We start from the raw sequence: 27,233 nt of genomic DNA, 5'->3' as shown, positions 1-27,233 counted from the left end.
TGACCGTCTAAATGCAGTTTTGCAGAATCGAGATAATCTGATCTAGATTAAACATTTTGAAAAACGAAGCCCAGGTGATAATCTGGTAGCCATCAATGGTTGCAATTTTATGGTCGTATCTACATGACCATTGTGTCCCATTGGAGTCTAAATTTTAAAGAAAGCAGTATGTCTTGTCTACTGACTTTAATACATAGAACGTATGTGTGTGTGATTATCTTTCTACAATGATAATGGGCGATCCTGTTGAACGAACAATGAGGGAAAGCTCGGTTTGGTGTTTTGGAAAGTTTGTTGTTTTGAATGTATATTGGAAAGGTTTTTTTTTGGTATCAGTTGCTGGGACTGCTACTCTCTGTCCAGTGCTGACCAAGGATGGGTCTGAGGAGCTATTTGGTGTAGCAGCTAGCCTAGCTACTAGCTAGCTGCCTATCAAGCTAGTAGGGTTTTCTTGAGGGATTGAACACAGCCCGCGATGCGGTTAGCCATTGTGACTCGGCCCGCGGATTGTCCCGGGTTTGTGGCTGTCTAGATCCCTGCTGTTTGTTTTCAATCTTCCCTGTGACCTGCGAGGAGTAACAGTGTAACCTACATTGCTAGCTACCATGACAAAGACCAAAGCCAGCGGGAATACCGTTGAGGACAGTGGTATCTCTCTATCACAGGTGGATCTTTTAAACAACCAAAAAGAGTTCAAGCAGTTGTTACAAGAAAATAGCTTCAAGTTTTTTGTCCAAATACTGGTGGATTCAACTAATAAAATAATGTACAACCTGACCAGAGAGGTCCAGGACCTGGGGAACAGTTTGCAGTTGAAACAGGAGAATGATGTAAGGGCCGACGCCGGACAGGAGAAGCAGGTACATTTATTCGGGAACAGACATAGAACAAGACAGGAACAGCGTCAGCACAGGGGTAACACAGACATATGACAAACAGAGGTGGGGAACAGAGCTGGGGAACTGACAAATACAGATGATTGAGTGAGTCCAGATGAGTCCAATATCGCTGAAGCACGTGACGAGGGAAGGCAGGTGTGTGTAAATGATGGCAGGAGTGCGTAATACAGGGCAGCCTGGCGCCCACGAGCACCAGGGAGGAAGAGCGGGAGCAGACGTGACAGAACGGCAAGATGATAGAAATCTGTAAGCCATTGAGGACATCAGTTGTGTGTGTGAATCCATGACAGATAAATCAGACTCAAGGGACAATCAAGGCAGAACATGGTTGTGGACAGAATTGCAGAATCTCCACGAGACCTAGATGGAGTCTGAGGACAAAGTGAGGGAAATGATCTGAGAAATTGAAGATGGACCACAGGAAGACTGAGGTGGAGCTCACCCACAGGACTGGAAAACCCACCACCGGTCCAGATGAGAGGCCCAGGCCGATATTCAAGATCCTGAGGTTCAAGGTAGCTGTTCTGTAAAGCGCCAAGAACCTCAGGAACTTACAGTACCAGTCAAAAGTTTAGACACACCTACTCATTCAAGGGTTTTTCTTTATTTTTTACTATTTTCTACATTGTAGAATAACAGTGAAGACATCAGAAAGATTAAATAACACATATGGAATTATGTAGTAACGAAGAAAGTGTTACACAACTCAAAATATATTTTATATTTGAGATTCTTCAAAGTAGCCACCCTTTGCCATGATGACAAATTTGCACACTCTTGGCATTCTCTCTACCAGCTTCATGAAGTAGTCACCTGGAATGCATTTCAATTAACAGGTGTGCCTTGTTAAAAGTTAATTTGTGGAATTTCTTTCCTTCTTAATGCGTTTGAGCCAATCAGTTTGTAACGTGGACGCTGGGAGTCGGGAAGCAAATGGAACAATACAATATACATGAGTAGTGTACAGACAAGAAACATATAGTCAATACTGCTTGGGAATGGAACTCAGGGAGTGACAACTATAGGGAAGGTAATCAGTGAAGTGATGGAGTCCAGGTGTGCCTATTGATGAAGTGCAGGTGTGCGTAATGATGAATGCCAGGACCGGTGGTTAGTAAACCGACGTCAAACGCCGGAGAGGAGGAGCGGGAGTATACATGACTGTACCCCCCACCCCCTTGACACAAGGCTCCAGCTGCAGGACGACGCCGGCCAGAGGGGCGGCCCCGAGAACGAGGAATTACTTAAAAATCATACAATGTGATTTTCTGAATTTTGTTTTAGATTCCGTCTCTCACAGTTGAAGTCTACCTATGATAAAAAATTACAGACCTCTACATGCTTTGTAAGTAGGAAAACCTGCCAAATTGGCAGTGTATCTACTTGTTCTCCCCACTGTATATAGAGCTCTTATTGCATGGAACTTCCTTCCATCTCATTTTGCTCAAATAAACAGCAAACCTGGTTCCACAAAACAGATAAAGCAACACCTTGCGGCACAACGCCTATTTGACCTAGATAGTTTGTGTGTATGCATTGATATGTAGGCTACGTGTGGCTTTATTCTTTTTTAATTTATGTAGTTCTGCCCTTGAGCTGATCTTGTCCATTAACATTCTATATTATGTCATGTTTCGTGTGGACCCCAAGAAGAGTAGTTGCTGCTTTTGCAACAGCTAATGTCGATCCTAATAAAATACCAAATGGAAATGAAATGAAATAAATTAACAGGAAGTATATTCATATTTCTAATTATTAATCAATTATTATTTCTAGATTGCAAAGATAAAATAGATTTTTTTCTCTTCTCACTAAAGGCAAATGCTTGAAATGTTCCATTTTTCTTGCCAATGCATATCATCATATCCCCCCACTTTCACAAAATCTACTTGCCTGCTTACAATGTAACAATTCAACCACTAGATATTGTGCAAACGCATGGTCTAAAGTTTGCAGGGAGTTACGCACATTCTCATATCAAGTTCAGTTTTTATTAAGACTGTCAGAGGTTAGTTAATTCCAGTCAACTTTTTGTAATTTTAATGCATATTTAATCTTTATCGTGATTAATCGCATTGTCTGAAAGCTTTCAAAATACACATAAAACATACATTTATAGGCCTACAGCTAAAAACAGCAATGTGATGTCAAAACAATAGAGGTTAAAGGAAGTGTGCTTCATCAATTTACCTGATTTTACTAACCATTACTTTGGACAAAATTAAGACATTAAAATTCTTGTAATGCTTTTTATATATATATATAAAAAATCTTAATTATAGCTCAATTTGAGCACATTCTGAATATGAGATCAATCATGATTAATCACAGCAAAGACTGTGATTAACTCGATAAAAGCCATTTTTGGAGAGTTAAAAAAACAAAACAAAAAATACTTTTGTGTGAAAACTGGTTTTGGGGTATATTATGTATACGCTACGTTTATAAATGAGGCCCTGTAGATATGTAAAATTACTCAAGATGTGCCTAGGTAGCAAACATGCCCCAGATATCAGAAAGCAAAGCTTAAATTAAATGTCATGAAATAACTAGAAACATTCAGTGTTGGGGTAGCTACTCTGAAAATATAGGTTATCTATTACTTCACACTGGATGATTAAACTACACTACAGCTACCGTTAAGAAAACATATAGTTTACTTTACTAAATTAACTAAATTAAAAAGTAGTTCACTACATCCAAACTTTTCTGTGAAACATGACATCATATATAGGCTAAATCTGAAATGTCATAGACTACTAATTATAAGAACAAATCACTTTGGGGTTATATGTTAATAAAATCTGTAATTTAGCTTATTAAACACAAAAAATATGTTCAAGTGAGAATCAGGCAGGTCGGATACCAAAAAAAGAAAGGAAATTAGGCTATTACCTACTTTACCCATATTTTATTTTATTTATTAAGTAGTGTGTAGTTCCAGTAGTTAGCTACACTGCTACATGTCAAAAAGTAATGAACTACTTTTTAAACTATCACCAAGCTACTGCAAAATGTAGTTAAATTACCATTTGAACAACATGTAGTTCACTTCTCCCCAAAACTGGGAACGTTTACTGTTCAAGGGTCATGACATAGTATTGCAGTGCATGCACTGTCTCCAAATGTCATTTTCTCCCTTGAGAAATACCAAATTGTGTACATTTCAAGGGTTGGTGTGGGGATAGTCGATACCATCTTTGGGTACGTGGGTTACGTGGGTTTCGTGGCGTTTGACAGTAAAGTTGAGAGGGGTGGAGCTGAGAGGGGGTGGGGCACAGGGCTCGGGGCTCCGGGAGGTGGGGGGGCTTCATCAAAGGACCCAAAATGTTACAGGGCAAGCTGGTTTCCAGTAGTTACCACAGCTACAAAGTAAATATTGGCTATATAGGAAAAATTAATGCAAACATTTTTTTTTTAATTTAAGGTTAGGTATACGGTTAGCAGTGTGGTTAAGGTAAGGATTAGGTTTAAAATTCAGATTTAAAAAATAGGAATTGTAGAAATAGGCGGGCTTTATGATCTTGTAGCTGTGATAACTAGTGACGACATTGGCACTCGCTAATACGTTAAGTTAGGACGTTGGGAACGTGCGAGATCATCTGATTGGTCGGTAGCCATATGTGGGAGGAGTGTTAATGCGGCTATTTATTTAGCTAGTTCCATTCTATAATTGTCTTTGGTGTAGTCCAGCTGGTCTGGTCGGTGGTGAAAGACATCGCACTCTTAGCACTTATTTGATTTATTATTTCATCGTCAACGGGTTTAAAAAATGTACTTTACTTTTTCTCATAACAACTCGCTGGACGACAGGTTCCCTTCCTCCCCACAGGAAGACCTGGGTTCTCAACGGTTGTCCTGGGGGAATCTGGTGCAGAAACTAACCGTAATCAAAAGGATCAATCAACGGTTGGCAGACAAAGATCATCGCAGTTGGAATAGTGACACTGGTGAGTGTTTGTTTAGCACTGCAGCCTTTTGCCTGAGTGAAGAGTAGCCTACTGTCTTTGCTTTATTTAGGAGGATTGCTACAACGTTGCAAAATAATGTATCACACAAAAGGTATGCAGCAATATTGATACCAAAACAGATTTAAAAGTATAACACTTTTTTTCTTGGCATCAATAGTTGCTTATCCATAGGCTTCATATGAAAAAGTTCACCTCAAGACTGATCGTTACAGCACTATACAGTACAATGAATGAAAAGTAGCCCTATTGTTTTCTTTTCTGTTCCAGGATCAGTCACAGACATGTCCATGATATCAGAGTCTGACAGTGGTCTCTTCTACAGTCCACTGGAGGAGTCTCTCTGTGCCCACATTGTAAAGACCATTGTCGAGAGCCTCTCAGATGCTACGGACACTGTCCTGTGCTGCTCCAAACTGGTCCTACCAGATCCTCTCCTGCACAACATCAGTCGGGAGCTTCTCCATCTGGCTGCTAGTGAGCCTTGCGGCCTCAAGGGGGCGCTCATTGACCTGTGTGTGGAGCAGGGGGACCAACAAGGAGAACTGTGTAGTGTGGAGCAGATAGCCGTTGACCATAACCTGGTTCCTACCTTCCATCTCACCCTCGTGCTACGGCCAGAGGTGGGGGGGTTGTGGCCCAAGGTGCAGAGGCTCTTTGGGGGCCGGAGGGCTGTGTCCCCCCAGAGGCAGAGTGGGAGACACACACTCAGGCTCAGTACCGGGTTCAGGGCTATCAAAAGAAAGCTATATAGTTCAGGAGAACTGCTCGTTGAAGAGTGTTGACCTGGCAAGAGCTATGGATGTTTTGTAGTAGATATCAGACCTGAGTCTAATAATACATATCTGAAATACTTTGATATTTAGTATGCTGCACTTTGTTTGGTTTGTCTGGTGCAATGGAACCAGTGTAATGGTCCCAAAAGTGCAAATCAGGCATGCTTCAATACTTTGACTCTGGTCGGATGTACATAATATTGTCTGACTCTGGTCGGATGTATATATTGTCTATGACTCTGGACTGAAGACAACACTACATTGAGAGAAGCCTTGTATGCCTCTGTGTGATAGAAGTGATTTCAGATATTCCAATGTGGTCACCAATGTACCTAAAGAAAACTCACTCCACTTCTGAAGGTGTGTAGGTACCTTGAATAGTCAAATTCTGAAGATGCTTATAATTCCCAGTCGGACAAGAAAAGCTTGTGCAACAATGTTAACCATGTATTTTTGTTTGTATATGCTCAAATGTATTAAATGTTTTCTAGGAACACATCTTATGGCAGCTTTTCCACATCAATTGACATGTGGAGACAATTTAATGTAAGATATGGCCATAAAGACAATGCAAATCTGCTGTTGTTGAACCATGGATTTGATTAGACAGTATTTATTTGAACCATGGATTTGATTAGAAATGATTTGATACTCATATTCACCTGAACTGCTTTTTGTACTTTCTTTCAAGAACTTGAAACTGAAAAACTAAAATACATTTTCAAATTAAAATATCCATGTGAAATATTTTGTTCATGGATCAAATATTTGTCTCTGTAATAAAATAAAACCACACTAGGTCATTATATAGTGATTATAAAGAAACATTTGATATTTGTTTAATTTGAATAAATACAGATTCATTTGTGCAATAATTTGTGGGGGGGGGTCCCCCCACAGCCCATATGTCTGCAAGGCATTTTCTCTCTCTAATTGCTGCTCAAATCTTACGCTCCAGTTTGTGTGTGTTGGCTTGAATAGAGCGTTCTCTATTGATTTCTTCACATTCGATTCAAGTAACAAATAATCCAAGGAGGAAAATAAGTATGGAGCAATCAAAACATCAAATGGATCTCCAACAACAGAACTTTTTCCATTGAGGTTCAAATCAGAGCAGATGGGCAGCAGGTCATGCAAGCACACATCAAAAATGTTAATCATGGGCATCTATCAGTTACATTTTTTTAATAACACATTGGTTAATAAAAAATATTGTAACAGTGCAATGGGAAACCCATCCTCTGTCAATGATCTATCAGCAGGCAAGTAAGGGCATTTCACACACTGTTCTGAGCTATAGTATTTTATTTACATTTGGTCCGGTTGGTTTCACATTGCCAAATCAACTAAATTGCCGAAACCAGAAAAAAACAAATGTATTGTCACAGATGCAGTAAAATGTGTTTTACAGAGTCAGCCATGGTAGTACGGCACAGACAGACTTCACCTTGTCAGCTTGGGTATTCTAACCAGCGACCTTTCGGTTATTGGCCCAACACTATCCACTAGGCTACCTGCTGCACCACATGTCCAAGCAATTTTTTTATTGGAGACAAATGCTCACGTTAAATATATTAAGTTGAGAGCATGTGAACATCTGCGAGAGGATTTTGTGCATGCAGAAACAGTCATTTATGCTTTTTTTTTACATAATAGCATAGGTTAACAGGAAGGATAAACCAATAGCGTGATATGTCTTGCTCATATCGATATCAAACCCAAATCAAACAATATTGAGATCAAAACAGTATCAAGCAATACTGATATATTTTTCAAGTTTTATTAGTCATACAGGATACATGTGGTATACACCAGCCAATGAAATGCTTACTTGCATCTTCCTTCTGGACAATGCAACAACAATAAGAAATAATAAAATATAATAATACCAACCTAAAGTAAATGGCTCAGTAGAAGAGAATAAACATTTTACCAAAAGTATAATACAGGAAGGCATAATTTATATTCCAATATTTACATGTGTTTTGGCGAAAGGGGGGATTTGGGGGCAGGTGTTTAAATTGTGCAGTATTTAGCAATAATAATAAGAGTCTGGCAGCAGCAATTGTGATTTGTGTGTAGCATTAATTTATATGCGTGTATGTCTGTGGGAATTTTAGATATTGGTGCCCACCATTACAACGTACCCGTCTGTATGTCTGTGGGTTCTTATCCCGGTATCGTGATCTGAATCTCCGACAGTCGTAGGCGTTCCCATCTGCTGAGCCCTTTGGTACAAGTCAGTCTCCGAAATGACGAGCAAGGTACAGCAAGCCTTCCTCTGGAAGACAAAAACACACAAAAATGTATCCAATATATTGAAAAATATAATTATGCACTTTATCAAAAAATTTAAAACTTCAGAATTATTTCACTGCATTGGTCTGGCGACGCATCCACCATTGTTCAAATCAAAATGTAATTTGTCACATTCACCGAATACAAAAAGGTGTAGTCTTACAGTGAAATGCTTACTTACAAGCCCTCAACCAACAATGCAGTTAAGAAAAATGTACTAAAATAAACTGAAGTAAAAAAATGTTTAACAAGAAATAAAACATAATAGAAAAATTGAACTTAAACAAACAAAAAATATAAACAAATAATTAAGGAGAAACAAAGTAACAGTAGTGAGGAAGAGACATTATGTACAAAATAAGTTACAAATAACGCAAAAAACACAATAGCACAATTGGTTAGGTGCCTGTAAAACGGAAGCCATCTCTTCCAGCGCCATCATAGAGTTGCAGGACTCATGCTGGAGAAGACCATATGAAAGGTAAATATCCAAGCCAGTACAGTAGGCAAAGTGTGAAAAGGGTACAAACATTGCATGTGCGTTGCGTTAACGTTGGGCTGTGACTTACTCTGTTTCGTCTCCTTCCAACAACTGTTCCTGAGGTTGGAGATGCGGTCTTTAGGTCTTTTCCAGAATATCGCTCGGTGAAGCTAGCTCCTACATAGTAAGGCACCTTCAGGGTCTGTGTCTGCCTCCGGTGTATGTGGCCCGTACCACTGCAACGCAGCACAAGTGACATTGTGACAAACGGGTGGTTCAACTTCCTGAGTGACATCACGCCAAAGTATTACTCGTAATTCTGATGGTTACGAGCACAATAAAAGCTAACCGTGTATAATTTCATGTTGTAATAACTGATACCATCAGACGTAATAAATCATGTGATAAAGTCATAACCAGAGATGCTATGTAGAGGTGGTTCAGCAATCTTCTTTTTTACACTGACCCAACTAAAGCCTTTCAGATTTCCTTGTGACAAAACCAATGTTTAATCTATTCTGAAGCTGTGATCCCAAGCTGTATAAAAGTGTGTATAACTATGTTATAAGTGAGTTGTAGAAGCATTCGTGTGTAAAGGAGGACAGTGAGACTGACAAGCGGGGGTTTAGGCTGTAGGGGTCACCATCATCTGGCTGAGGGAGGAGACGAAGTAGTTAGGATGAGCATCAGCTGGACAAACGGAAAAGCCTCCCTATAGGGGGACAGAGATATACGGAGAAAGGCAGAAATAAGAGTCAACACTGCTCCAGCACTCCCCAGCTGAAATCCAAATAGACTCCTAGCCCCTACTCCTCCTTTTAGGCACTTATGCAAATCAGAAAGGAATGACAGAAGCTCAACCTGTCTGAAAGAGGGTAAGATGGAACAATAACATTTGCTTTCAGATATACATTGTCTCTAGGGGTAAGGGGTTGATTTTAGTATTCAGCACATACTGTACATTACAGAATAAAGTTCTGACTATTAGCATGGTCCACATTCTGATTCACAGAGCACAGCAACCGAAATGATGCCTTGAAGTAACTCCGGAAATAAGTAATACATTGATCAACTACCTACATATTTTACAGATTTCACTAAATTTCTCCTCAGTGGTCTACGCTGAACAAAGTGCTCTATGAGTTTTCTGAGAACCTCTGGTCTACAAGTCAGATCTACACAAAGTCTCTAGGGTTAAATGTAAATTTTAAGGATCCATTTGGAATTCAGCACACACGTCACAGAAAAGGCTAGATAACTAACCACTGTCTTAGTTTGACTATTGTCATGGTCAATACCCTTCATTCTATCATGAAGTGAGGACGTTAGAAATGCATCCATTGATCAACAAAAAGGAGTCTACGGATTTCACTTACATCCCACTGTTCTCTCCACTCTGGTCCTGCTCTATGCTGATACCCAAAGTGCATTCCGCACTTTCTGTAAACATGCACATTACCTGGACGCCAGCAGAACATACAGTATAGAACAACAATTAGCATCCAAACATCCAGGCCAGCAGAACATACAGTATAGAACAACAATTAGCATCCTAACATCCAGGCCAGCAGAACATACAGTATAGAACAACAATTAGCATCCAAACATCCAGGCCAGTAGAACATACAGTATAGAACAACAATTACCATCCAAACATCCAGGCCAGCAGAACATACAGTATAGAACAACAATTAGCATCCAAACATCCAGGCCAGTAGAACATACAGTATAGAACAACAATTACCATCCAAACATCCAGGCCAGCAGAACATATAGTATAGAACAACAATTAGCATCCAAACATCCAGGCCAGTAGAACATACAGTATAGAACAACAATTAGCATCCAAATGTCCAGGCCAGCAGAATATTGAGACCGAAGGTCACGTATGTAACTACGGTTAAGTGAGCTATATGGATCACTCCAATACATTTATATATTGGTGTCACTCCGCGGTGGAGGGACACATTCGAGGTGAGGATTTACAGATTTACTCCCGTGTACACCTGTGTCACGGCTGGGGTCCGCCCTTATATATACACCCCATGGCTGCAACACACGTTCTCTACATCCTTTTTGAGGTGTCTCTATGCACACCTGGGATATACACACCTGCCCCCACCCTTCCACTGACTGGATCATTTGAACCATCTGTTTCCATCCTTAAAAACAAATAAAAACGATTATCCATCTCTCCACACACCATCTCACGTCCACAACACATTCTCTCCTGCCCTCAATCATGTTAACATCTACACTTGGTTTCGGAAATAGCCACGGAGGAACATTCCCCAATGCAATTGCCGGCCTATCTCTGTCCCCAGTCTGAGATATTGTTTTCAGAGATCCCATTTGTCTTGAACGAACTGAAGTCTACATTTCTGAGTTCCCTGTTGTTTTGAACTCGACATATGATCTCCGCAGAAATTAATGTTGCAATTAAAACAATTGGAAACTGGGGACTCGGAAATCTCTGACTTGAAACCACCAGAAGAGGTGAAGGGAGAAGGATAACTGGGAGTATTTGTATGGAGGTCAATGAGAGTGTCGAATTTAGTTAACAAAAAATGTAATGGTTTATTTGTTATCTTTGGCTTATTTGACCTAATAGAAGTTTCGTAATAATAAGGTTGTTATGAGTGTAATGATATAAGTAGGACTATAAATAGGAGGGTCATGCTAGAAGGGATCCAGCTTTCGTCATATTTACCTTTTGTAGCAGCAGGTTAGTATAATTTACGCAGAAGTTTATGATAATTAGGTTAAGGTTAGGAAATGGGTTTGGGTTAGGAATTAGCCGAAAGCTGAATCCCTTCTAGCCATGAACTTATCGGCGTTGTGCCTGATCATCATTAATTAACACAAACAGTTTTCAAAAAATGTTATACATTTTTTATTTAAATAGGCAAGTCAGTTAAGAACAAATTCTTAGTTACAATGATGGCCTAAACCGGCCAAACCCGGGCCAATTGTGCACCGTCATATGGGACTCCCAATCATGGCCGGTTGAATTACAACCTGGATTCGAACCAGGGTGTCTGTAGTGGCGCCTCAAGCATTGAGATGCAGTGCATTAGACCGCTGCACCACTCTGGAGTGCCTATTTCTACACCTGATCTTCTTAAAATATAATTTTAAACCTTAAAAAAATGTTTTACAAAATCGTTTGTGGTAACCCTAACCAAGCTGCTAATCTTATGCTAACTCTAACCTTAAATTAAGACCGAAAAGCACATTTTTGTTTTCATGAACTTTTATCATATAGACAATTTTGTTTTTGTGGCTGATGTAACCTGAGGTAGTGGTAGTAGAAACCGCTGTGTCTGTTGTCAGAGAGGAAGAGAGAGGCCAACTCTGCAGAAAATCCGTTTCCCTCCAGTAGGCGGCGTTTTTTCGTTAAATGAATGCCATCCATGCAGTGACTGTACGTATATACAGTGCCTTGCGAAAGTATTCGGCCCCCTTGAACTTTGCGACCTTTTGCCACATTTCAGGCTTCAAACATAAAGATATAAAACTGTATTTGTTTGTGAAGAATCAACAACAAGTGGGACACAATCATGAAGTGGAACGACATTTATAGGATATTTCAAACTTTTTTAACAAATCAAAAACTGAAAAAATTGGGCGTGCAAAATTATTCAGCCCCTTTACTTTCAGTGCAGCAAACTCTCTCCAGAAGTTCAGGGAGGATCTCTGAATGATCCAATGTTGACCTAAATGACTAATGATGATAAATACAATCCACCTGTGTGTAATCAAGTCTCCGTATAAATGCACCTGCACTGTGATAGTCTCAGAGGTCCGTTAAAAGCGCAGAGAGCATCATGAAGAACAAGGAGCACACCAGGCAGGTCCGAGATACTGTTGTGAAGAAGTTTAAAGCCGGATTTGGATACAAAAAGATTTCCCAAGCTTTAAACATCCCAAGGAGCACTGTGCAAGCGATAATATTGAAATGGAAGGAGTATCAGACCACTGCAAATCTACCAAGACCTGGCCGTCCCTCTAAACACTTTGTAAGTCGCTCTGGATAAGAGTGTCTGCTAAATGACTTAAATGTAAATGTTAAATGTAAACTTTCAGCTCATACAAGGAGAAGACTGATCAGAGATGCAGCCAAGAGGCCCATGATCACTCTGGATGAACTGCAGAGATCTACAGCTGAGGTGGGAGACTCTGTCCATAGGACAACAATCAGTCGTATATTGCACAAATCTGGCCTTTATGGAAGAGTGGCAAGAAGAAAGCCATTTCTTAAAGATATCCATAAAAAGTGTCGTTTAAAGTTTGCCACAAGCCACCTGGGAGACACACCAAACATGTGGAAGAAGGTGCTCTGGTCAGATGAAACCAAAATTGAACTTTTTGGCAACAATGCAAAACGTTATGTTTGGCGTAAAAGCAACACAGCTCATCACCCTGAACACACCATCCCCACTGTCAAACATGGTGGTGGCAGCATCATGGTTTGGGCCTGCTTTTCTTCAGCAGGGACAGGGAAGATGGTTAAAATTGATGGGAAGATGGATGGAGCCAAATACAGGACCATTCTGGAAGAAAACCTGATGGAGTCTGCAAAAGACCTGAGACTGGGACGGAGATTTGTCTTCCAACAAGACAATGATCCAAAACATAAAGCAAAATCTACAATGGAATGGTTAAAAAATAAACATATCCAGGTGTTAGAATGGCCAAGTCAAAGTCCAGACCTGAATCCAATCGAGAATCTGTGGAAAGAACTGAAAACTGCTGTTCACAAATGCTCTCCATCCAACCTCACTGAGCTCGAGCTGTTTTGCAAGGAGGAATGGGAAAACATTTCAGTCTCTCGATGTGCAAAACTGATAGAGACATACCCCAAGCGACTTACAGCTGTAATCGCAGCAAAAGGTGGCGCTACAAAGTATTAACTTAAGGGGGCTGAATAATTTTGCACGCCCAATGTTTCAGTTTTTGATTTGTTAAAAAAGTTTGAAATATCCAATAAATGTCGTTCCACTTCATGATTGTGTCCCACTTGTTGTTGATTCTTCACAAAAAAATACAGTTTTATATCTTTATGTTTGAAGCCTGAAATGTGGCAAAAGGTCGCAAAGTTCAAGGGGGCCGAATACTTTCGCAAGGCACTGTATTTGATGTACCCTAACACCAGCACAACTGATTCAAATCAACACTGGTGGTGTTCCTGCCTGATCAGATCTCACAACGCATGGATAGGTGTTTAACACATCAGCTAACTACATCATTATAATATAGCAATCTGATGCCCGACTGTGTAGTCAATGATGTGGCACACAACCATTGGTTGATGCAATGCAACCGCCGTGTTCAAGAGCATCAAAGCTGTGATAGCAGTGTTCGACTGACTGATCTACAAAGTACCTTGCATTATAAATAACAACTCAATATTATTTGTTGATCAGTCAGTCAGACACAATTTACCCATGATACATTACAGGTTTGATCATCTCAAACACAGCTATAGTCCGTAATGTAGTTAGGCAGGAACGCAGCAATTGGTCTAGTTCCTGCCCAACATTATGAGCAGGCGTTGCATTGCATCAACCAATGGTTGCACACCATGTCATCAACTGTGCAGTTGGGCATCAGATAGCTGTCATATGATGTGGTTAGATGATATGTTAAATACCTATCCAGGATTTGTAAGATCTGGCATGCGTCTGTAACGTAGTCGGGCAGGAACTCAACTGTGTTCCACTAGATTGCACAGCCACAAAATTGGCTATATTGTAAAATTAATTAAAACAAAAATGTGCTTTTTGGTCTTAAGTTATGGTTTGGCTAGGAATAAGGTAAGTTGTGTGGTTAGGGGTTAGATTTTAAATAATCATATTTTAATAAGAGAAATTGTAGAAATAGGCATGGTTTATGACTTTGTGGCTGCGGTAACTAGGGGCGACAGTGTCAAGAGCGTCAAATCCATGATGCGTTGTGGGTAAATTGTGACTGACTGATCTACAAATAATAACGAGTAGTTTATTTATGATGCAAGGTGATTTGTAAATCAGTCAGTCGGCAGTTGCCTGCAGTGACGGCTGCAATGTCGAACAAGCACATTGGCTTTCAGATTAGTTAACTAATTTCAGGTGTGTTTGTTTTGGAATACTTCAAATATATGGAGCGACTGTTGGGCCCAAAGAATTGGGATGAGAAAGGCTGGGATAAGATAGGCTTAAACTTTATTGTCCCCGGGGGTTCAATCGTCTTGGACACACAGTACTCATTTATTGAAATGAACCCTATACATTACACGCTCACAGGTGACAGTGAGGACCAACGCAGCAAGCCACACCACACCTGCAGAGGCTCACCCCGGAGGAGATAGAGGTCCATAAGTCCTTCCTGGTGGAGTACTTCACCAAGGGGCCTGGTGCTATCTGCCAGCTAGACTCCCTGTACTTCCAGGGGCGTTTCACGAGTCGCTGCAGCTATGAGGAATCCCCCTACAAGCTGCTACATGTCCTGCCACACATACAACAGGAAGTGATGAATAGAATGCAATACAGTACACAATATATTAACATGCACAGTATAAAAAAGGCTACAGTAAGAGAATGGTATAGTTTTATTTGGTAACTTTTTACCTTAAAGGGATAGTTCACCCAAATTACAAAATGATATGTTGATTTATTTATCCTGAAAGCAATGCTGTGAGGGTATGACAGCAATCCATGCTTTGGTTTTGTTTACTTGGCCACTGTTTCCAAATGCTAACTTTTTAGCTTTGTGGCACAAATCCAATGCAGGTCAATGGTACCGATATTCACATTTTCACACTTCATGTCCAAATCATCTATAAGTAACATAGCTACACAATCCATTTTACACACTTTAGGATGATTTGGACATGAAGGCCGAAAAATGCTAATATCAGTATGATTGACTATCAGTATGATTGACAAATTAGCATTTGGAAACAGTAGCCAGGTAAACAAAACCAAAGCATTGATCCCTGTCATAGCTTGTCCATAGACTTCTAACAGGGTAAGAAAACAAAATGTAATTTAGTAATTTGTGTACACTATCCCTTTAAGTTGCCCTTCACAGTAATAATTGTAGAACCACATTGTTTTATCATGTAGTGACATAGTAACTGCTTTGTAACTACATGGGGATAGTTTAGCAATGTAGGTTATTGTGGAACAAGGACTGACATTTCCAAATCAATTGATCATGGAGGTCCCAGGCTATTCCCCAGACATTTGCCCACTCGCAGCTGTGGTGAACCCTGCCCGGGCTGGGCCTCATTATCGTGTGATCCAGGCTCTAAGAAATCCCTCATCTACCCGCAGGCTGCTCTATATCTCCTGTAAACCCGAAGGAGAGCCAATGAGGAACTTCAGGGAGCTGTCCTGCCGTCCTGACCCCATACAGGAAGCTGACAGGGGAGGCGTTCAGTCTGACTGTAACTGTGCCTGTGGATATGAAAGGTGAAATAAAATAAAAATGTTCCCTCACACACCACACTGCAAACTGTTGCTGGTCTTTCAGAGATAGTTCATTACTAACACTACCACTACAACTTACACTACAGCTGAACCTTTTCTAGTTTTTCTAATTCTTATACATTGTGAATGTTGTCCTCTGGATTGTATGTTGACTACAGAGATAAAATAGTTGAATCAGTGGAAATTCAATTCCAAAATCCTCTCAAAAAGGAAAGTGATCATTACTTAAAAATACAAATTCTGAGAGCTTTTCAATGTCATGTAGAATATTAAATCAATGTTGTACGTTATTCAGATACTGCATTGTGAGGGGTTGTGTCTCTATATCCTACAGCAGCAGTGAATCAAAACATTTTCTGCCTTGTAAATGGATCAAAGTAGGAAATGGGTGGAGAGCAGCGTGAAGTGTGTTTGGGGTTGCTTGCTCACAAAATGCTGGAGTAGATTCACTGCTATCTTCACCTCTTCTGTGTTTGAATGAGGCCCATGCTGTACTCCATCTGTTATGTCATGTTGCATGCCTGAACTGCATAGGCGTAAACTCCATATATGTACACTAGGTGGTGCTATAGAGTCAAGTATCAACTTCCAATGTGTAGCCTTGAGTTACCTGTTTTACATTATTGCTGACATAAAAGACAAGAGGAGCCCTTAAATTGAATAATCGTTAGGGTGAAATCTACAGTAGTTGATCAGTTCTCCCTTCTAAAAACCCATGGTTTATATATTTTTTTAATTAATAACAAAAGACATTATGGACATACCCGGTGGCCAGTTAATTAGGTTCACCCAACTAGTACCTGGTTGGACCCCACTTTGCCTCCAGAACAGTCTGAATTCTTCGGGAATGGATTCTACAAGGTGTCAGAAACATTGCACAGGGAGGTTGGACTATGCTGACACAATGGCATCACATAGTTGCTGCAGATTGGACTGTGGTACATTCATGCTGCGAACAGCCCGTTCCATCTCATCCCAAATATGCTCTATTGGGTTTGGTCAGCAACAATGTTCAGATACAGTGTGGCATGCAATCATTGCTCAATTGGCACGAAGGGACCTAACGTGTACAGGAAAACATTCCCCTCACCAGTGCCGCTACCAGCCTGTACGGTTGCCACCAGGAAGGATGGGTCCAAGGGCTCATGTTGCTTACGCCAAATCCTGACTGCCATCAGCATGACGCAACAGGAACTGGGATTCGTTGGACCAGGCAATGTTTTTCCTCTCCTTAGTTGTCCAGTGTTGGTGATCGCCTGCTCACTGGAGCCACATCTTCTTGTTTATAGCAGATAAAAGTGGAACCTGGTGTGGTCTTCTGCTGCAATAGCCCATCCATCCATGACAAGGATCAACAAGTTGTGCGTTCCAAGATGCTGTTCTGCACACCACTGTTGCACTGCGCCATTATTTCTCTGTTTGTCTCTTTCGACCTCTCTTATCAACAAGTTGTTTTCACCCACAGGACTGCCGCTAACTGGATTTTTTGGTTTCTCTCACCATTCTCGGTAAACCCGAAACACTGTTGTGAGTGAAAAGCCCAGGAGATCAGACATTTCTGAGATACTGTATCCGGCACGCCTTGCACTGACTGTCAGACCACGCTCAAAACCGCTTAGGTCTCTCCTTTAGCCCATTCTAACGTTCGGTCGAACAGTAACTGAATGTCTCGACGCCTGTCAGCCTGCTTTATATAGCAAGCCGCGGCCACGTGATTCGCTGTCTGTAGGAGCGATCAGTTTTCATGAATGGGTGATGTACCTACTAATTTGGCAAGGTTGGGGTCAATGTAGGAAGAGAGTAATTGTCAGTCCCACTTTAAGTACAACTTATACAGTTTAGCAGGTTTAGCATGTGTCGCAAATCATCTCAAAGCATTCTCATACTCTATCAATGGTGTATAAACATACATAGCATGTTATGACACATTTGGCAATTCTCCCTACAGTGGGAATGGTTAGCTCACCCTTTATACACCATTTATAGAATATGGCATATGCATATAGATACTTTTTTGGTAAAAGCAGCTGTTAATTGGTTAATTATGTGGATTCCTGGGAGGCTTGGGTTTATGACTAAAGTGGAATTGAAATCAAATAGAATCACAAGTCAGGTGTATTCAGGATGCTTTAAAGGTTGAATCCAAATTCCAAACTTGACGAGTTGGTTTGAAGTACTAAAAGGACAAAACAAGATATTTGAGGCAAAGGGCATTTCAAGACAGCCTTTTCAAAATGTTTATGACTTACAGTCAACACTGTCCAGGACATAGTTAGTTGAAAATGCGTACACAAAAGCTGACCTCATTAGATGTATTTTCAAAGACCAAGCATTTCAGACTTCAAATAAGTAGATGCACCTTGCTCCACTGACACTAGCTATTGTGAAAGACCAAATACATTTGAATTAAAACAATTATTATTAATGATTAATTTAGAGGCCCTAGTAAATATTAATAAGGATAGGAGACAAAATGTCTAGACTATTTTTAAGTGTTATTTAGCTAACAAATATGTTATAATATTATAATTCACATAAAAATTCAAGTATCAATTTAGTTTAAACACATTTTTCAAAAAGTGATTAGCTCAATTGATAGTGACAGAATCACATATGACCAAGCAAAAAGCAGCAGTTACTCTTCCTGGGGTCCAACACAAAACATGAAACATAATACAGAATGACATAATACTCAACATCATTAGACAAGAACAGCTTTGACTCCTCGACTTTAGAAGGTCGTAGCTCAGCCTCAGAATGCCATCATAGAGACAAACCAGATATTTTTACATTTAATTGTTTAAATGTAACCTTTATTTAACTAGGCAAGTCAGTTAAGAACAAATTATAATTTACAATGATGGCCCATGTGCATCAGAACCCCACTTTTCTCGTAAAACTTACAGCTTGTTTTCCCATTCAAAATCTTAAACTCAAAAAGGGTAGGCTTTTTGCTTTTTTTTTAACAAGGGGTATGGCATACCGCCTCCGTTTGAGCCCTGGTTCTAAGGTACTGGTTCACTGTAGTTCACTGACAGTCTAGTTGACTGACTTATTGCACTCAATTTGCAAGCAATGTTTCAAATATACAGCAGGAAAAAAACCTGTTTGAGCCAGAGAGGTTACACTCTATTTGTTGTAATGTGTTGCAACAATTGTCCCTTGGCCTGCCTAACAACGGGGTGCTATTTTCCCCACACAAGAGGTCAGAGGGATGATGTCACACCAGACCTAGACCACCAGACCTGCTGACCAGCAGGCCTAGTCACAGACTGGCCACTAAGCCAGGAGATAAGAAGCCTGGTCCCAGATCTGTTTGTGCTGTCTTGTGACAATGACCATATTAGTTGGCAAACCAGCATTTGAGTTGACAAGACAGCACAAACTGATATGGGACCAGGCTAGTACAATAGTGCCAGGTTGGCTAGACAGATGACCACATAGTCAAATGTAGTTGAGAAAGAGATAAATGCATTCCAGGAGGTCAAGATGAGTTGGCATGTTTGTTTATCTTTATTGTGTGTGCTAGTCAGTGCCACTTTATGGTATGTCTTACAGGGGGAGTTACCTGTTTTTTTTTTGCTTATCTAGATTAGCATCAAGCATTTCTAGAATGTTCTCTGATTTATCAGTCAACATCACATCGGAACTTGTAATCATAAAGCGTGTTAGAGTAGGAGTGCTGATCTAGAATCAGTTTAGCCTTTTAGGTCAGGGGTCTGCAAAGATGTTTCAAATGTATTTTTATGAATATTGCTAGCACCAACAGAATAAATGAAATTTGAATAACATACAGTACCTACTGTAGAAAAGATGATAATATATGTTTTTCTCGTGAGCAAATTTCTAATATTGAGCAAATTACACTCACTGGAGTATCTGAGTATTCAGTTAAAAATGTCAAAAAGTTACAAAAATAGCTTCTTTGCAGTGCAATTTTTCAAGGAAGAATTTTGCTAGGACTGTCTGGGAGTGATCTGAGTGGCGAGGGGAAAACGGAAAATTTGCTGTTAACGACAGAGAGGTTTGGAACTCTCGTTCGTACTGGTCTATTAGCTAATGTACTGCATGGTGATGACACATGGAAGGCCAAAACTCCATCCCACCAAAACAGGCTGAAATTTCAGGTGGTCTTTTCAAACAGCTCAACACTAAAAGGGCGTTGTCATCATTTTCACAATTTCCACAGTATTATTCCAACCTCATAGTGTGGAAATATATGCTGTATAAAACACAGGAAAAATACATCTTGGCCTTTAAACAGCTAAACATCTGCTCTTATACCTTACTAACTGGTTATATGCGGCATGTGTATAATAACTACATGTCTAGTATGTGAACATGGCATTAGCGGAAATGTTTTGGAGTTACCTTTTAGCTAATAGGCTGTTAGAGTTTACATTTCCTCTTTAAATTATAATGTGGGAAGGTCAAAATAATGAAAAACTATCTACCAAATCTATTCATTTTAAAATGTTGATTACTTCTCCTTGCCATTATCATTCAAATGATAAGACAAGCCGTGCACATTGGAGCTCCCTGGGTCGCCGGTTTGCCAGCCCTGTCATATGTTACAAAGATACACATATCAGAGAATGTTGACTTGAGTGGGAATATCCAATGTTTTAAATTCAACTGTCAATCTTTCATAGGAAACCTATTGAAATCCTAGAAATATAGATAATAGAATATGAATTCACATTTAAGTTGGCATTCAGTAAAAAAAAGAAAAAAATGTAATACAACATTTTTTCAAGTAATAATCAAATCATTTGACAACCCTGTTTATAAGCTTTCAGATGATATCAAACCCATCCGAATTATATCCATCCCAACCAAATGATATCAAACCCAACCAAATGATATCAATCCCAACCAAATGATATCAAACCCAACCAAATGATATCAAACCCAACCGAATGATATCAATCCCAATCAAATGATATCAAACCCAACCGAATGATTTCAATCCCAACCAAATGATATCAAACCCAACCGAATGATATCAATCCCAACCAAATGATATCAAACCCAACCAAATTATATCAAACCCAACCAAATTATATCAAAACCAACCAAATTATATCAAACCCAACCAAATTATGTCAAACCCAACCAAATGATATCAAACCCAACCAAATTATATCAAACCCAACCAAATTATATCAAACCCAACCAAATTATATCAAACCCAACCAAATGATATCAAACCCAACCGAATGATATCAATCCCAATCAAATGATATCAAACCCAACCGAATGATATCAATCCCAACCAAATGATATCAATCCCAACCAAATGATATCAAACCCAACCAAATTATATCAAACCCAACCAAATTATATCAAACCCAACCAAATTATATCAAACCCAACCAAATTATATCAAAACCAACCAAATTATATCAAACCCAACCAAATTATGTCAAACCCAACCAAATGATATCAAACCCAACCAAATTATATCAAACCCAACCAAATTATATCAAACCCAACCAAATTATATCAAACCCAACCAAATGATATCAAACCCAACAGTCTCATGGCGTGGTGGAGTTGCAAAATGGGGCAACTTTGAGCACCTCTATCTTCTGTATCTATTGTACACTACAGCTGTTAACGGATCCAGTGATTGAATTCATATAGTCTATACCTTATCTATTGTACACTACACCTGTTAACGGATCCAGTGATTGAATTCATATAGTCTATACCTTATCTATTGTACACTACACCTGTTAACGGATCCAGTGATTGAATTCATATAGTCTATACCTTATCTATTGTACACTACAGCTGTTAACGGATCCAGTGATTGAATTCATATAGTCTATACCTTATCTATTGTACACTACACCTGTTAACGGATCCAGTGATTGAATTCATATAGTCTATACCTTATCTATTGTACACTACACCTGTTAACGGATCCAGTGATTGAATTCATATAGTCTATACCTTATCTATTGTACACTACACCTGTTAACGGATCCAGTGATTGAATTCATATAGTCTATACCTTATCTATTGTACACTACAGCTGTTAACGGATCCAGTGATTGAATTCATATAGTCTATACCTTATCTATTGTACACTACAGCTGTTAACGGATCCAGTGATTGAATTCATATAGTCTATACCTTATCTATTGTACACTACACCTGTTAACGGATCCAGTGATTGAATTCATATAGTCTATACCTTATCTATTGTACACTACACCTGTTAACGGATCCAGTGATTGAATTCATATAGTCTATACCTTATCTATTGTACACTACAGCTGTTAACGGATCCAGTGATTGAATTCATATAGTCTATACCTTATCTATTGTACACTACACCTGTTAACGGATCCAGTGATTGAATTCATATAGTCTTTACCTTATCTATTGTACACTACACCTGTTAACGGATCCAGTGATTGAATTCATATAGTCTATACCTTATCTATTGTACACTACACCTGTTAACGGATCCAGTGATTGAATTCATATAGTCTATACCTTATCTATTGTACACTACACCTGTTAACGGATCCAGAGATTGAATTCATATAGTCTATACCTTATCTATTGTACACTACACCTGTTAACGGATCCAGTGATTGAATTCATATAGTCTATACCTTATCTATTGTACACTACAGCTGTTAACGGATCCAGTGATTGAATTCATATAGTCTATACCTTATCTATTGTACACTACACCTGTTAACGGATCCAGTGATTGAATTCATATAGTCTATACCTTATCTATTGTACACTACACCTGTTAACGGATCCAGTGATTGAATTCATATAGTCTATACCTTATCTATTGTACACTACACCTGTTAACGGATCCAGTGATTGAATTCATATAGTCTATACCTTATATATTGTACACTACACCTGTTAACGGATCCAGTGATTGAATTCATATAGTCTATACCTTATCTATTGTACACTACACCTGTTAACGGATCCAGTGATTGAATTCATATAGTCTATACCTTATCTATTGTACACTACACCTGTTAACGGATCCAGTGATTGAATTCATATAGTCTATACCTTATCTATTGTACACTACACCTGTTAACGGATCCAGTGATTGAATTCATATAGTCTATACCTTATCTATTGTACACTACACCTGTTAACGGATCCAGTGATTGAATTCATATAGTCTATACCTTATCTATTGTACACTACAGCTGTTAACGGATCCAGTGATTGAATTCATATAGTCTATACCTTATCTATTGTACACTACACCTGTTAACGGATCCAGTGATTGAATTCATATAGTCTATACCTTATCTATTGTACACTACACCTGTTAACGGATCCAGTGATTGAATTCATATAGTCTATACCTTATCTATTGTACACTACACCTGTTAACGGATCCAGTGATTGAATTCATATAGTCTATACCTTATCTATTGTACACTACACCTGTTAACGGATCCAGTGATTGAATTCATATAGTCTATACCTTATCTATTGTACACTACACCTGTTAACGGATCCAGTGATTGAATTCATATAGTCTATACCTTATATATTGTACACTACACCTGTTAACGGATCCAGTGATTGAGCAAGTGAACATGGTTACATGTTCGACGCACAATTGGCCTAGCGTCGTCCGGGTTAGGGAGCGTTTGGCCGGTAGGGATATCCTTGTCTCATCGCGCACCAGTGACTCCAGTGGCGGGCCGGGCGCAGTGCACGCTAACCAAGGTTGCCAGGTGCACGGTGTTTCCTCCAACACATTGGTGCGGCTGGCTTCCGGTTTGGATGCGCTCTGTGTTAAGAAGCAGTGCGGCTTGGTTGTGATGTGTATCGGAGGACGCATGACTTTCAACCTTCGTCTCTCCCGAGCCCGCACGGAAGTTGTAGCAATGAGACAAGATAGTAGCTACTAAAAACAATTTGGATACCACGAAATTGGGGAGAAAAAGGGGTCAAATTCAAACAACCCCCCCCCCCCCCCCCCAAAAAAAAACAACCAGAAAATATCAGGTTAAAAACCAATCAGAAAATATCAGGTTAAAAACCAATCAGAAAATATCAGGTTAAAATTAAACCAAGAGCGTAAATTGTATGTACAACATATAATTTGGGGTGTGCTTATATTTTTGCAATTACACACATTTTTTACATATCCCAACACCCCCTGAGACACCTGCAGGTGGGGTGAAAGCCAGGGCTAAGTGCTTTGCTCTGGGATTCAAACCAGCAACCTTTTGGTTACTGGCTCAATGCTCTAACATCGAGGATACCTGCAGACAATATATGATGTGTGGTGTTCTGTGTCCATCCCACTTGAGCAATAGAGAGTTTATTATCTAAACATTCTGTATACTGTACTTTATAGGATATTCAAGCCTATCTTGAAGGCCTTATTCTGACAGTTAGAACTGACCAGTCAAAAATTATGTTTACTTAACAAAATTAGAGAATGCATGCTTCTGCCTCTGAAGAGTTGTACGATTGGATGGCTCATGGCAGTTTTGAACATTTGTCATGTTCCAACAGGTAAAATATGGCACGTGATTATAATTGAGTGTTTGATCATTTTAAGGATCCCATTGTGGCAAAATATTAAGTTAAAGTTCAACCAGCAGGGAAAATCCATGTATGACGGTTGTGCTCTGTGCAATACAGAACCATATACTATGTATTTACAACTCTTCAGTAGTGATATGAGATATTTATCTACAGTGTAGCTGTACCAAGTAAACTGTATAAAGTGGATTGAGTCATGCCATGAGTCAACCAACCTGATTGGCGGAGGTAGCCTCATAGTTAGAGAAGCGGTCTGGTAACTGGAGGCTTGCATTGTTTCAATCCCCAAGCTGACTGGGGTGAAATCTGCAGGGAATGAGATGGCAGCCGGAGGTTTACCGGCTTCAACATCCCGTATACTACCTAGCACCGTTGTGCACTAGAGCAAGGCTCTTTGCTCCAGCAGCCCTTAATTGTGTGTTAAGTGTCAGATTGGGTACTGTTACAGCAACAAATACAGGATTTCCATCCAAATGGACCAACAAAGGAAGTTTTCTAGCAATGACAATCTTAAAGGCTTTAACAGGAAGCTTAAAATATGGTGTTCTTGATCCTTCCAATTAATTGGAATTTGAAAATACTTGGTCAAAGTTCAACCAGGTGGGAAACTCCATGTATGACTGGTGGTGCTCTACTTGTGCAAAAAGGGAAATATATATTATGCATCCATATACTTTTATTTCTGTTATTTTCAAGTAATGAAATAAGATCTTTATCTGTAGTGCACTGCAGTCTAAGCTGTATATGGTTGGTTGACTCATTGGAGTATTGAGGTCATGTTTCAACAGGTAAAATATGGGCGTTATTATGGTGTGTTTGCTTGATCCTGAACATGTGTTGACATTTGAGTCATTTCATTCATAATATCCCTATTATATAAACATGAGTCTAGGCTATAGGATGACCAATATTATTACAGCAAATAGGCTATTGAGGATTCAAGTTATTCAAGTGATTCATGAGAGTCGAATATATATATTTTTGAATATGTGAGATTCTATTCATAGTTATTATGTAATCATTATTCTATAAACATGACATGAGGCTAACGTTACAGTTTGACTAACATTATGGCAGCAATAGGCTGCCTCTAACACTCTGTTGCTTCAAGGGATTCAGAAGAGTCAACAGAAAAGCTTCCATTTTGAATAATGACTATATGGAATATCGTATAGTGTGTGCGTGGCAGGCTAACAATGATGGCAAAAAAAATCTACATTTGAGAGTGCGCTGACCCTGGTGCTAGAGGGGGTACACAGCTGGAAGTTGAATGTTTGAAGGGGTACGGGACAATAAAAAGTTTGGGAACCACTGTTAGATCATTCTAATAGTTACAAGTAATGGCCTTCAAGCTAGGAATGAATCATCTTGTACACCATGTAGCCACACCCCCTACCTCTGTTCCTCTAGGACTCAACTGATTCAAGAGATTCAGGAGAGTCAACAGAAAAGGTTCCATGTTGAATATGTATGATACCGTATATATTCATAGTTATCATACTCATATCATATTACCTGCAATATTATATTAGTAGACCCATGCTCATTATTGGCTTATGTCACTCTTGAAGGCTTGTCATGTTCCAACAGGTGAAATATGGCACGTTTTATGGTGTGTTTGCCTAACACCCGAGCCTTGCTGCCTGATCGTGTGTTGAAACATAAAAATGAAAATGTGCCACAATGCTGTTCATGCTACAAGGGGATTTTATTGATACCACGTTTCGACCTTAGGTCATGGATGCCTGATGGAGACCTAAGGGTTGAAACATTGTATCAATAAAATGGCCTGGGCGCATGGACAGCAGTGTGCGGCGTTTTCATTTAGATTTTTCATGAGTTCATCTATAACTCCAGCACCTTGAAAATGTACCTGGATGTGCGCATGTTCTTCAGCTTTTGAAATATGAGTCCTCTCATTCATAATGTCCTTGTTATATAAATATGAGTCTGGTCTACAGGATGAGTCCTATTTTCATTATGCAAAAGCATACCTTTATTTATTCAGCTTATTCAGGAGAGTCAAAGGAAAGGGTTCCCTTTTTTATAATTAGTATGTCGAATATGTACAGTGGGATCCGAAATGATTGGCTCCCTTGATAAATATGAGCAAAAAAGACTGTATAAAATAAATAATACAAATACTGAGCTATATTGTATGCTAAACATTTTTAGAAATTTGATTATTTTAAATGCCATTGCTCAGAAAAATAGATTTTGTTGAGCAAGTAATAGTAATAAAAATGAAGAAGATAGGGTTCAAAATGATTGGCCCGCTGTTTTTAAGACCTCACTTTGCGAGGATAAAGGCACTGAGCCTTGTTCTGAAAGGTTTTATGAGATTGGAGAACACATTGGGAGGGATCTTTAAACCATTCCTCCACACATAATGATATCCTTCGTCTGCGCTTATGGACTGCAGTTTCAATTAAAACCACAGGTTTGCTTCATGAGACTGAGATGTTTGCAAAATGTTGATTTTGTGGTCAATGAACCATTTCTTTGTAGATAGTGAAATAGCCCCATAACATCAAAGATTCAGCACCTGATTTTTCAGTAGGTATGAGGTTTATTCTCTTCCATACCTACTGCATATTCTGGTGGGGGATCTTTGATGTTATGGGGCTATTTTGCTTCCACTTGTTCTGGGGCCCTTGTTAAGGTCAACGGCATCATGAACTTTACCAAGTACCAGGACATTTTAGCCCAAAACCTGGTTGCCTCTGCGAGGAGGCTGAAACATGGATCTTCCAGCAAGACAGTAACCCCAAGCAACATTA

At 39.4% G+C, this 27,233-nt stretch overlaps 1 protein-coding gene across 1 annotated transcript; it reads left to right on the top strand.

The window, feature by feature from the left end:
* Positions 1–4,562: 4,562 nt before the first annotated feature.
* LOC115136308 (DNA damage-inducible transcript 4 protein-like) lies at positions 4,563–6,238 on the top strand. Its single transcript, XM_029671894.2, has 2 exons — positions 4,563–4,849; positions 5,138–6,238. The coding sequence occupies exons 1-2, from the start codon at positions 4,672–4,674 to the stop codon at positions 5,650–5,652; spliced, it is 693 nt and encodes a 230-aa protein (XP_029527754.1). The 5' UTR covers positions 4,563–4,671; the 3' UTR covers positions 5,653–6,238.
* Positions 6,239–27,233: the final 20,995 nt, after the last annotated feature.

Source organism: Oncorhynchus nerka, linkage group LG10, assembly GCF_034236695.1.
Source record: "Oncorhynchus nerka isolate Pitt River linkage group LG10, Oner_Uvic_2.0, whole genome shotgun sequence".
NCBI lineage: Eukaryota > Metazoa > Chordata > Actinopteri > Salmoniformes > Salmonidae > Oncorhynchus > Oncorhynchus nerka.
This window is presented reverse-complemented; position numbering and strand designations above follow the sequence as displayed.